Source organism: Pangasianodon hypophthalmus, chromosome 4, assembly GCF_027358585.1.
Source record: "Pangasianodon hypophthalmus isolate fPanHyp1 chromosome 4, fPanHyp1.pri, whole genome shotgun sequence".
Lineage (NCBI taxonomy): Eukaryota > Metazoa > Chordata > Actinopteri > Siluriformes > Pangasiidae > Pangasianodon > Pangasianodon hypophthalmus.
The window spans coordinates 22,272,301-22,285,870 of record NC_069713.1 but is presented as its reverse complement, the minus strand read 5'-3'; the positions used below and the strand labels follow the sequence as shown (position 1 = coordinate 22,285,870).

At 38.8% G+C, this 13,570-nt stretch overlaps 1 protein-coding gene across 3 annotated transcripts; it reads right to left on the bottom strand.

Moving 5' to 3' along the window:
- Positions 1-735: 735 nt before the first annotated feature.
- Positions 736-12,140, bottom strand: mettl4 (methyltransferase 4, N6-adenosine). Of its 3 annotated transcripts, none has more exons than XM_026935991.2 (8): positions 11,741-12,140; positions 9,707-9,772; positions 9,219-9,579; positions 6,869-6,938; positions 4,481-4,655; positions 3,250-3,356; positions 2,695-2,777; positions 736-1,049 (listed from the first exon to the last, which is right to left on the bottom strand). In XM_026935991.2, the coding sequence occupies exons 1-8, from the start codon at positions 11,984-11,986 to the stop codon at positions 826-828; spliced, it is 1,332 nt and encodes a 443-aa protein (XP_026791792.2). In that variant the 5' UTR covers positions 11,987-12,140; the 3' UTR covers positions 736-825. The 3 variants fall into 3 exon arrangements, 2 of the variants coding, with proteins under 2 accessions (XP_026791792.2, XP_053089708.1); XR_004577949.2 differs by having other exon boundaries at positions 984-1,049; positions 2,695-3,100; XM_053233733.1 differs by lacking the exon at positions 736-1,049 and adding an exon at positions 3,072-3,100 and having other exon boundaries at positions 2,695-2,941.
- Between the last annotated feature and the right edge of the window lie 1,430 nt (positions 12,141-13,570).

Genomic DNA, 13,570 nt, shown 5'->3' with positions numbered 1-13,570 from the left:
AAAAGTAATTTTAGAGCCATAAAGTAACCCCATAAAATAGTTTTTCTGAACATCAAATAATTTTGCGATGCCACTCTTTGTTTGATTTATAAACCTCTTAAATAAGCATGTAGCAGATGGGTTTAGCAGGAGCCTGCAGTGAGAGCGGGTGATTTTGGGGACAGGCTGAAACGGTGATGGTTGATGAATCATGCCTATATTTTAGATCTGATGACCTATTTATGTTTTTTCTCTCTCTAAGCAGGAAGCTGAGCACATGTGTGCGTGAATAGGTGCAGGAAGCACATATGCAGCTGGCACTACCTAACAGATTAGAACAAACAGGGATGCAAATTCATACTGGGGCTAGACAAGATACTCTCAAACCAAGGCAAAGTCAGGCAAATAAATGAGAGTGCAGAGTGAGAGGCCTAATGGGGAAAATCTGCCATGCTGTTTGTTCTGGCTGAGGGCAATAAGTTAAAGATGTAGTACACCCCTATATCTGTTCATAAAATCTTCAACTCAAGGGTCACCCTTTCAGTTACTAATACAACAGTCGTGTGCTGGGCCACCTCCAGCCTATTAAAGCCATCTACCCTTACAAGGTAATGCACCTGTACAATGTAATTACACATCCATCCTTGAACCCCTGCATCAGGAAGTCAAGGCTTACAGTGTGTACTTAAGCCAGTCTACAGACCAGCAGTGATTAACTCAAGATAGAGGAAGCAAATGAAGCAACAATAGGCGAGGTATTGTACAAAACCTGTTTAATATCAATGCTGTTTTCCAGTAATAAAAATAAATATTAAGAAGTTTATATTTCTAAAATTGTTCTTAGGTTCACAGACAGGCAGATTTGTCCGTTACTCTAGTGTCTACCTGTTGATCTGCATCGGTCATCTCAGTAAATGTGTCATGTGCACATTCCACACTCTCTACGGTAAAATAGCTGTGGTGCTGGAATTTGATAACCTCATTCCCCCAGCTTGTCCAATCAGGCTGGAGACTTCGAGCAAACATTTCCAGACACTTAGCTTTAGGCCTAATGTATGGCTTCAGCACAGCTGAAACAGAATAAAGAGGAAGAAATGACTGTGATTAGCACTGTGTTACCATTTCAATGAAATATACTACAATGTGAAGTCTTTTAAAGTTGTTTTCTCAGTTCCAAACAATGTATTCCTGAATATCACTGAGTATTTTTTTTTCATGGTAAGAGGTGAAAAAAAAAAAACCACTTCCTGAACTGTTATTTCAAAGATTTAAATACCCTCTATATTGCCTCAGCTCAGTTTCTACATTGTTATACAAAGGCTGCACAATTAGTTTTAAAACATAACACTAGTTAATTATTTCTCTTAATATTATAACTGTAATATTTATTATGAATAGAATTACAATTAAATATTTATTTTGTGTTGCATATACTATATCCCCTGTATACAATTTAAACATGCTGAGAATTGTGCTTTAAAATTATGGTAATACTTTAAATTAACTTACCCCTAACTAACATTATTTACTGCATTAGTTGATGTTCCCAAACCATGAACTTCACCATTAATAAATCATAAGTAAATTAGTTATCACTTACCATAAGTAAATTAGTTATGTATTAATTCATATTTGTTTAAATATTAATGACATACATCAGCATTGACTATTAATCCGTAACTAAAAAGAAGTCCACATTAATTAGTAAAATTAAATTGCAACATGTTCCTAAATATTCATAACTTACTGAACTATGGCATTCAGATTTAAATATTAGAACATGCTATGAATATTGGTTAATGTAGGTGATTATCATTTGGCTTATTTGGTTCATTTAAAAAAGTTTTGGTTAATTTGTTAATGTCACCATGGCGTGCATGGTTCATTCACGTTAACTAATGTATTAAATAATGTCAGTTAAGGAACCTTAAAGTAGAGCCCTACCAAAATCACTTTATTGTGTCGTTCATAATGTCATTCTTAGATATCAGAAAATTGTAAAACAATTACTATTAAAAGGCAGATAAAGCATATCTTTCCTTTAAAATGCCTAATTTCTCTCAACTACACTGTCATTATATAAGGAAATTGGTCGGTAGGTTCTGAGCATCTTAGACAACTTGCTACACCTCTGGGTTTTTAATCTAAAGAGATAAATCTCTTATTTATATTGTTTAATGATAAGCAACAAATCTCTCTATAACATTTGCAATTTTCTACTGACACATTAATGCAAAGACAAAATTAGCACAAAATGAAATCTTTGGCACAAGTAAGGTTTACCTACATTTAACTAATTATAATTGTAAAACAGTGAACTGAATACACAGTCTGTTCAAGCATCTTTTCTCTCTGAAGAGGGAAATGTGAGCATTCATCTAATTTCAGACAAGATGGACACTGGAGCGTAGTTCTGTCACTCATACTCTTCGCTATGAGATTTTGATTCGAGTCTAGAATTTAAATAGACTTTAAAGTGGGAAGTGAAATTCATGATGGGCTGCCATGGAGGTTATTAAGCCAACAGTGACTGATAAACATGACAAGCTATGTACTTTTTGTACCTGATATTGATGGTTTATGTGAGAATAGAAATCATTGCCACTTGCATTCACTGCACATACTGGTCTCATATGCTATCTGATTGGCATTTGGTATTATGTGTAGACTTTACGGGTAGACAGTTGTAGATCAACATGAAAAGGTTCAGTATACCTGAGAGAGCTGGCTTCTGAGAGTGCAGTGCTGAGGGAATGCTAATTATGAGCCGTTGATCTGGGATCTCACACACTTCAGATCTGAAACAAACGGGATAGTGTGTGAACAATTTGGTATAACTTAAAACACATATACAAAGACCATGCTTTTGGGGTGCCCATATTTGTGAATAAAACTTGCCAAGTGTAATTTGCTGCTGTATAGAAATTACCAGGCTGCAGGTAATTATCATCATCCGTACAAACTTTTAGACAGTAATGTGACCAGGCAGCGTATTGAATAAACCACAAAGAGATTCGCAGTTTGTTACAACCAACCAGTCAAAAATCAGCAAAATGTATTTTTTTTTAGAAGTAGTAAAGGAAATATACCACCTTGTGTCTAGTTACACATCTCAGCTGCTCTAAGAGGGAACAAGGATATTTTTGATATTCACCATGTTATAAGATGTAATGAATGAATGAATAAATGAACTTTTACAAAGCTTGAAAGCAGATGCTAAATAACAACAGCATTATGATGTCTCTAAATGTTTCAAGTTTAGGCCTTTACCTAGTTGTGCTGTCACTGCTAGCACAGAACCTTCCAAGTAATAACACTTCGTAAGGTTTCTTGTGTGGCGAATCCAGGGGGAAAACTACCTCCCCTTTCCGGGTCACCTACACACAGAAACACAAAATAATGGTTAGGACATACTTTAGAAAAAGCTACTATAAATTTCAGGTCCCATTGAGAACTGCAGACACTTACTACAAATATTAAGGTCATACACTACTTATTTGGCATTTGATATACAGTATACAGATAGATACACTCAGTGTTCAGCGCAATGCATAAAATCATGCAGATAGAGGTCAAGAGCTTCAGTTAACATTCACATCAAACATCAGAATGAAGAAAAAGTATGATCTCTGTGACTTTGATCGTGGCATAATTGTTGGTACCAGAAGGGCTGGTCTGAGTATTTCAGCAACTGCTGATCTCCTGGGATTTTTCACACACAGCAGTCTCTAGAGTTTACACAGAATGGTGTAACAAACAAAAAACATTGAGTGAGTGACAGTTCTGTGAGTGGAAACGCCGTTTTGATAAGAGAGGTCAGAGGAAAATGGCCAGATTGGTTCGAACTGCCAATAAGGATACAGAAAGGAGCCTCAGACATGATAGCCTCTGATTTCTCTTCTCAGCTGATAGGAGTGGAACCTGATGTGGTCTTCTGCTGTTGTAGCCCATCCACCTCAAGGTTTTGATGTGTTGTGCATCCTGAAATGCTTTTCTGCTCACCACGGTGGTAAAGAGTGCCTATTTGAGTTACTATAGACTTCCTGTCAGCTCAGACCAGTCTGGTCATTCTCCTCTGATCTCTCTCATCAACAAGGCATTTCAGCCTGCAGACCCTCTGCTCACAGGATGTTTTTGTTTTTCACACCATTCTGTGTAAACTCTACAGACTGGTGTGTGTGAAAATCCCAGGAGATCAACAGTTTCTGAAATATTCAAACCAGCCCATCTGGTACCAACAACCATGCCACAGTCACAGAGATCACGTTTTTTTTACATTAACTGAAGCTCTTTACCTGTATCTGCATGATTTTATGCATTGTGCTGTTGCCACAAGATTGGCTGATTGGATAACTGCATAAATGAGCAGGTGTACAGGTCTTCCTAATAAAGTGGATGGTGAGTGTACATGTAGACTATATACAGCAGAAAGAGATCAAGAAATGTATGGAAATGTAGCTCATGTTAAGAGTGTGTTCTGTGTGCATGATAGCTCGAGTACCTTCACCCAGAGCCACTCTGCAAGTAGCTTCACTCCCCAGTGAGGATAAAGTTCCTCTTTGACGAACCGGAGATGGCGAGGACGGTTGGTTACCCAAGTAACCACCACACATCCTGCTGCACTCAACAATGGCACAGGAAGTTTTTTGAGCTGAGAAGATGGCAGAAAACTGTACCTGTAAAGTAATTTAATGATGACAAAATTTCAGTTATACTGAAATTATACTGATTATACTTCAAATAACTGCATGATTGTCTACTTTTGTTCATATTAGACCTAAATATATAATTATTCATATAGCTTAACAAATGGTAAACATCATGGTACACATTTGAAAATTTAAAAATGTACTCAAAAATATTTAAATACTAGTGATGACATAATTAATTTGCTCTATTGCATATAATTCTTAGAGCTACAACTATTGTGTATGCTTGCCTAACAGAAGAAAAATATTTGCTATTACAAAAGCGGGATGGACATGACAAAACTGCTTTACTTAATGACACCTGACTGATCAGATGTTTGGTCAGAATATACTGCACAGTTATTCTTAATTCATATTAAAATTACACAACAAATATAATTTTGGAGAAAATGGAAATGCAAAATGTACTGGTGTACCTATAGAGAAGGCTCTAAACTACAAGTAACGACAGCCATTAATTCACACAACACAGTGACTATCTGGCATCTGTCATGGCCATCTATCATCTGTCAGTGTCGGTTGGTGCTTTCTTAAACCATTTTTTACATCAGAGCCTGAAGACTGGAGAGTGGGTTTCAGATATTTATTAACGAGGCACACACAGCAGATCAATATAGCATCTCAATCATTGTCAAATTGGTCAGTCTTGCCCTCGCCAGTCCAGTCCAGTCGAGTCAAAGTAAAAATTGGTACGGTATAAAACAGAGAAAACAGGAGGTGTGATAAGAGAGCTGCTGAGAGCAGGGTGTCCTTGATCTAGGAACAGACACACATAAACACTACTGTGCCAGTACGTGCAACTCACGCTTAAGCTGACATAAGTACAAAGGTGAAATTAATACATTTACAGATGTAAGAGTCAAGGGTCCAAAAAAATCAACAGAAAAAGTCAAAAAGATATAATTCATAATTTCATCTCCAGGCTTGATTTGATAAAAGAAGTGTAGGACATAAGAGTTACAACAGAAATGCAAGGAAGAATGTGTGATCACTGAATTTTACAACAGAGAGAATCCAAAAGCTGCTCAGAGGACAGAAAAAGGTTGAAGGCAGTTATAAAGGCAAAGGATGGGCACACAAGATATTGATGCCACCAAGATCTCATTTTAGAGCAAATAATCAGAATAAAATCTAACGGATTTCTGCAAACAAAGGCTAAGTGTAAGTGTCGAGAATGTGTCTATAATGTACAGATATTGCAATATACAGGGTGTCCCAAAAGTCTCCATACATAGGAGACACTTTTTAGCAAAATGTCTTCCAAAATTTTTCATACTTAGTTTATATTGTATTTTTTTTTTTTCTTCAGAATATCATTGACCAAAGAAGTATGTATTGAAATCATTCTCATGGCTGGATCAGGAAGCTGCCACAAGGTTGCGGACTTTAACAGGAAACATGGCGAGCACATCACACACAACACTGTTGCCAAACTTATTAACAAATTCAAAAAGACTGGAAGTGCAGACCAACCGAGAAGTGGATGTCCATGAACATCCACTGACAAAGACACAACCAACATGCTGGCATACATAGTCCCCTATGTATGGAGACTTTTGTGACACCCTGTATATTGCAAAGATTGGGAGAGGGAATGAGGGATTATGGAGTGGATAATGATAATACATCGGAAATGTGTGTGCACCAAGGTGACGTTGTTTCAGTTCTTTTGTGTAGTTTTTGAGATGAAGTTGGGCTGGAAATTTTGCTATAATCTGGCACGTCTGGTTAATGGTTACAGTAACACACTTGCTATATCAAGCACAGCTAGACAAAGGTATGTCTAAGACCATTCAAAACAAGCTGCTACACTGTATGCTGGATGACTGTACATTGTCAAGTGTGATAGCCTCTGAACTTAATTTTGGTTGAGGCTTTGTCATTATTAATGTCGTCCTGACATTATCTAAACCACTGCTGTACAGTGATGATTAGTAGGTCAGAACACTTGTGTGTGCATTTTGAATCATCTATAGGCTTAATGCAAAGCAACCATTGTGTAAACTTAATAAAATATATACTTGAAATTATTGCAAGTTAGAGTACTGAATTGTTTAACACAATGTAATTTTTATTTGACAATTCAAAAACCAGCTTCAGTGTCTTTAAGGAGCTTGTATTGTTTCTTATACGGACAGCATATTGTACATATAAGTAGCATGATGACATGTTAAACTTACCTACTGCTTCTTTTCACAGATTTATTTTCCCAGGGTGGATCAAGAACTATTAGGTCATATTTGTCTCCATCTAGAGTAGAAAATAATACATATTTTAAAAACTGTTCCAAATCAACATAGGCTACTCCTGCTCTGTTACTCCGTCAGGATTGTTTATTGAATGTATATAGGGAACAGTTATGCTAGACTAATGTTGATCTGTATTTCTTTTTAAAAATCCCATAGATTTTTATCAGTACCAGGTGAATTTTAAACATGTATATAACAACCAGTATAACAATATGAACTATGTGACCACTGTTTACTAATGCTTTGGCACTAAGCTTAGATCTATACACAGTGAACACATGTACACCTACCCATTCATGCAATCAATCAGCTAATCAGCCATTCGTGTGGCAGCAGTGCAATGCATAAAATCACACAGATACGGGCCAGCAGAAACAATGCTATCTCAGTGATTTTGACAGAGGCATGATTGTTGATGCCAGACGGGCTGGTTTGAATATTACCAAAACTGCAAATCTCCTGGGATTTTCATGGAAAACAGTCTCAAGAGTTTACACAGAATGGTGCAATAAAGAAAAAAAAATAACCAGTGAGTGGCAGTTCTGTGGACAGAAATGCCTTGTTGATGAGAGAGGCCAAAGGAGAATGGCCAGACTGGTTCGAGCTGACAGAAAAGCTACAGTAACTCAGATAACTGCTCTGTACAATTGTGGTGAGCAGAAAAGCATCTCAGAATGCACAACACGTCAAATCTTGAGGCAGATGGGCTACAACAGCAGAAGACCATGCTGAGTTCCACTTCTGTCAGCCAAGAAGAAAAAGCTGAGGCTGCAGTTGGCACAGGCTCACCAAAACTGGACAGTTGAAGACTGGGAAAAAAAATGTAGCATAGTCTGAGGAATCTCGATTTCTACTGAGGCACACAGATGGTAGGCTCAGAATTTGGTGCCAACAGCATGAATCCATGAACTCAACCTGCCTTATGTCAACAGTCCAGGTTGGTGTAGATGGTGTAATGGTGTGGGGAATGTTTTCTTGGCATTAATACCCATTAATACCAATCAATCATCGCTTGAATGCCACAGTCTTTTTTGAGTATTGTTGCCCACCACATGCATCCCTTCATGGCCACAATTTACCCATCTTCTTCCAGCATGATAATGCACCATGTTGCAAAGCAGAAGTCATCTCAAACTAGTTTCAGGAACATGACAATGAGTTCAATGTTGTTCAGTGGCCACCCCAATTACTGGGTCTGAATCCAATAGAACACCTTTGAGATGAGGTAAAACAGGAGATTCACTGCATGAAAGTGCATCAGAAAAATCTACAGGAACTGCGTGATGCATGTCATGTCAACATGGAGCAGAATCTCAAAGGAATGTTTCCAACATCTTGTGGAATCCATGCCATGAAGAGTTAGTGTTCCTAATAATGTGCTCAGTGAGTGTATATGGGGTTTCCAGTGAAGTGAGTTAAAATTATGATTCCATTCTAGTTCCTACACACAGGTAACAGCTTGTACTAAAGAGTGTAGCACTTTTCAGCAATATGCAACCAGAATTGCCTAATGTTATAGACTATTTGACTGAAATTAAAAAATCATCCACCACATTTACTCACCACTAAATGTTTCAAACAAAACACTCTAATAACTTTTTCCAGCACAGTGACTATATCTTGCTCTGAAAACCTCACTGTGTCAGCTTTCAAAACCTTATTTTCTCATTAAAAACTGGTGCACAGCAGTGCAGATTGCAGCCTTCAGTTGTAAAGCTTGTGGCCAGCTAACTATATATAAAAGCCTATGGTCAGTGAGCTGTGGATTGAGCTTATGATTGTAGATGGACAGACTGGCTATATAACCACTAATGAATGTGGACAGGATGGGGATCCTGAACGCCTGGAGTGGCAGCTGCTTGGTTTAGATGATTTGTAGCACTTATCTTAGCTACAGATTTTTGTTCTAAGACTATTTACTAAGTTGGATAGTGAGCCAAACTGGAGCAAACACCTCAAGGTCAGAAAGTTAGCAGACTGTATTATATTACATCAATTGCACTATTCATATTAAATGCAATCTTAAACCTGTGCTATATATTTTCCTACACATGAGCAACTCTGTCCTTATGTTGTCTCTGCACTTTGGTCACTATAGGAACATGTTACTGTAGCACAATAATTCCACTGTATAATATGTATTCTGAAAACATATGACAATAAAGCTTACTTGATTTGCCCTGCACTGACTTGGATTTTAACCTAATAATCTGGCTGCAAAAGGGAGATTTAAACAGATATGTAAGAGCTGAGGCTACTCACAAATCTACAATGAACTTACTGCGGATAAGTGGTTGTAAACATGTGATGTCAGACAACAGGAAACGGCTGCGAGGAGGCAGGAAATACGTCTCCCCCATTAGCGTTACCTCACGGGCACAGTCATCTGGATTTTCTGTGAGGCACGAGAACAGATCAAGGTGTGCATCCGAGTCTGCATGGCCATTAACAGCCTGCACGTGTGGGGCTTCAGAATTCTCCGTTTTAAGCAGCTGCTTGGCCATGTCACATAGTGCAGCCAGCTGGCACTCATGAACAGGCATTTGTTTTGTTGGCACTGTATGTAAATCTTCTGTCAGATAACCACAGTGATGCCCACTTTCCAGTAGAGACCGAGTGCCCTCCAGAACCAACAACCTGACCTGTTGTACAGAGACAAAGTGAAAACAGACAGTAATTTCCAAAATGTCAGGGTTACTCAATCTTTAAAATATCGTAAGTAATGGCATTTTTGAAAACAGGTTGAGGTCTGTCATCAGTAAAAGTCACCTTTTTATGATATTCTTCAGCATCCAACTCCCCCTGATTCAGCTCACTTCTTTTACGCTTCCTCTTCTACAAGAGAAATTTATTACATCACAAAAAAGTCAGAAAAAACATACCTAGTAGTGAAGAAATGTTTTGCCTTAATTCCAGACAACAATGATCGGTTTCCAGAACATTCTGGAAATGTTTGTTTTTGGTTCCCAAAATGTTGTGAGAACAGATTTTTTAGTTACTGTTTGGTTTGTCAGGAAAATTCTCTTTACCAAAACATAAAGTTCAAGTTTTGTTGCACATTATGCTCATTATCCCCAGTGTTCCCATAACTTCAAAATAATTTGAACCTCTCTGAAAACTTGCGGTAATTCATGATGGTTCCAAGAATGTTCCCATAATGTTTTTGTAACCTTTAAATAATTTGAACCTCTTGGGAACCTTTCACTAACCTGAGATGGTTCTGAGAATGTTCCCTTAACGTTAGGAATTTCTAATGGGGGTGTTGCCTTACACTTCTGGGGTTGGGGGTTCAGATCCCTCCTCTGCCCTGGAGTTTGTATAATCTCCCCTTGCTTCAGGGATTTCCTCTGGGTACTCTGGTTTCCTCCCACAGTACAAAAACATGCATTATAGGCTGACTGGCATTTCCAAATGTGTGTGTGTGTGTGATTGTGCCCTGAGATGAGTTGGCACCCTGTCCAGGGTGTCCCCTGCCTTGTGCCCTGAGTCCCCTGGGATAGGCTTCAGGCTACCCCTGGATAGGGGTAAGCAGTATGGAAAATGGATGGATAATATGTTGTGTTTCTATTAGTTACAAATCAGCATAAGTAGAAGCTATAGCAGAATCACACCACACTAAAATAACATGAAAATATAGCTTTTATTAACCAGGAAATTCAATGATTCTTTTTTCACATCAAATAAACAATAAGCATTAATGTATCCACAAATCAAAGAAAGAAAAAAAATTGCAATTAAATGAAGAAATTAGATGGGGGCAATATTAACCTTACTTATGTTTTTTGCCCATCTATGCCCAAAGGTTTGTGGACACCTGACCACCACACTCATGTGTGCTTTTTGAACAACCCATTCCAGATTTAGTCCCTCTTTGATATTATAATAACCTCCACTCCTCTGGGAAGGCTTTCCAATAGATTTTGGAGAATGGCTGTGTGGATTTGCTCATTCAGCCACAAGAGCATTAGTGAGGTCAGGTATTGACATCGAGCGAGGAGGCCTAGCACGGAGTCTGCATTACAGTTCATCCCAAAGGTGTTCAGTGGGGTTGAGGTCCAACCATGTCCTGGCAAACCATGTCTTCATGGATCTTGCTTTGTGCACAGGGGCACTGTCATGCTGGAACATGCTACAGCATACAAAGACATTCTAGACAGTTGTATAAAAGGCCCTCGTATGGGTGTGATGGTCAGGCGTCTGCATTCTTCTGGCCATGTAGTGTATGCACTGTATATATCGAGTCGTGGCCTAATGGATAGAGAGTCGGACTTGCAACCCGAAGGTGAACCTGAAGGTTGTGGGTTCGAGTCTCGGTTCCAGCAGGGATTGTAGGTGGGGGGAGTGAATGACCAGCGCTCTCTCCCACCCTCAATACCACGACTGAGGTGAGACCCATGAGCAAGGCACCGAACCCCCAACTGCTCCCCGGGCGCCGCAGCAAAAAAAAGGCTGCCCACTGCTCCGGGTGTGTGTGTGTGTTCACTACTGTGTGTGTGCACTTGAATGGGTTAAATGCAGAGCACAAATTCCGAGTATGGGTCACCATACTTGGCCACAAGTCACTTCACCTTCACATAGTACACTTTTACAGAAATTTTGATGTGATACGCATAAACCTGTGGCTTATAGGACAGGTGTGAATGTTTCTCTAAATGTTACTTGTCAGTTGTCCTATAACCATATGGGGACACTGTGAAGGTTTCAGGAACAACACTGACTTTATGTTATACCAAAACAGAACAGTATGAAAAATGTGTTTATGTTTATTGGGTTTGTATGGTTTTTACTCTTATCTGATCTTACCCTTCGTGTCTTTAACTCCATTCTGGCATCCCCATCCACATGGCTCTCTGTGTGTGCTACAGCACTGATCATACTATCACTCCTGCACTTACTCACTATATGAGGCTTCTGTATATCAAAGTACTGCTTCTTGAAATAGCACCTGAAGTGGCCCTTGTTTACACTGTAGCACCGCCGAAATCCTTCATTTATGAAAGAACATGCGTCCAACAGCCACCCGCGATCATCTGATAGCAGGACAGACATTTGAAAAACTCTAGATCGCAATTTGATAAAAGTTTAAACATTAAAATAACTTTAGAAGTGTTTGCCGGTGTCGCGCTTTACCACCATGCAACACATAAACCGCGCGTGCTGAAGATCCGTACATAAACACTACGCCACTTCCGGTATAGATGAGCTGGAAATCTAAGGGCTGAAAAGTGCAATACGTCTGTTCCTTGCTTGCTTCACACACTTTTAAAGGAACAGTTCAGCCTGGAATTCAAGCCACAGAATTCTCCTCTCAGCGCAAATATTACAGGTGAGATTCTCCCTCTGTCAGACGATACGGTACACATCTCGATACATAGTACACGATACGATACACATCATACACAATACACGATACGATACACATTGTACATAGTACACAATACGATACACATCGTACATAGTACACGATACGATACACATCTCGATACATAGTACACGATACGATACACATTGTACATAGTACACGATACGATACACATCGTACATAGTACACAATACGATACACATCGTACATAGTACACGATACGATACACATCTCGATACATAGTACACGATACGATACACATCGTACATAGTACACGATACGATACACATCTCGATACATAGTACACGATACGATACACATCATACACAGTACACGATACGATACACATCTCGATACATAGTACACGATACGATACACATCTCGATACATAGTACACGATACGATACACATCTCGATACATAGTACACGATACGATACACATCATACACAGTACACGATACGATACACATCTCAATACATAGTACACGATACGATACACATCGTACATAGTACACGATACGATACACATCGTACACAGTACACGATACGATACACATCTCGATACATAGTACACGATACGATACACATCATACACAGTACACGATACGATACACATCGTACATAGTACACGATACGATACACATCGTACATAGTACACGATACGATACACATCTCCATACATAGTACACGATACGGTACACATCTCCATACATAGTACACGATACGATACACATCATACACAGTACACGATACGATACACCTCATACATAGTACACGACACGATACACATTGTACATAGTACACGATACGATACACATCGTACATAGTACACGATACGATACACATCTCCATACATAGTACACGATACGATACACATCATACATAGTACGCGATACGATACACATCATACATAGTAAGCGATACGATACACATCATACATAGTAAGCGATACGATACACATCATACATAGTAAGCGATACGATACACATCATACATAGTATGCGATACGATACACATCATACATAGTAAGCGATACGATACACATCATACATAGTAAGCGATACGATACACATCATACATAGTAAGCGATACGATACACATCATACATAGTATGCGATACGATACACATCATACATAGTAAGCGATACGATACACATCATACATAGTAAACGATACGATACACATCATACATAGTATGCGATACGATACACATCATACATAGTATGCGATACGATACACATCATACACACTACACTATACGATACACATCA

Excerpts from the sequence above, each read along its gene's own strand:
- mettl4 (XM_026935991.2), bottom strand. The coding sequence starts at position 11,986 with ATGTCTGTCCTGCTATCAGATGATCGCGGGTGGCTGTTGGACGCATGT. Across the intron at positions 4,656-6,868 it reads TCTGTGAAAAGAAGCAGTAG|GTACAGTTTTCTGCCATCTT; the intron begins GTAAGTTTAACA and ends ATTACTTTACAG. Across the intron at positions 3,357-4,480 it reads CAGAGTGGCTCTGGGTGAAG|GTGACCCGGAAAGGGGAGGT; the intron begins GTACTCGAGCTA and ends TTCTGTGTGTAG.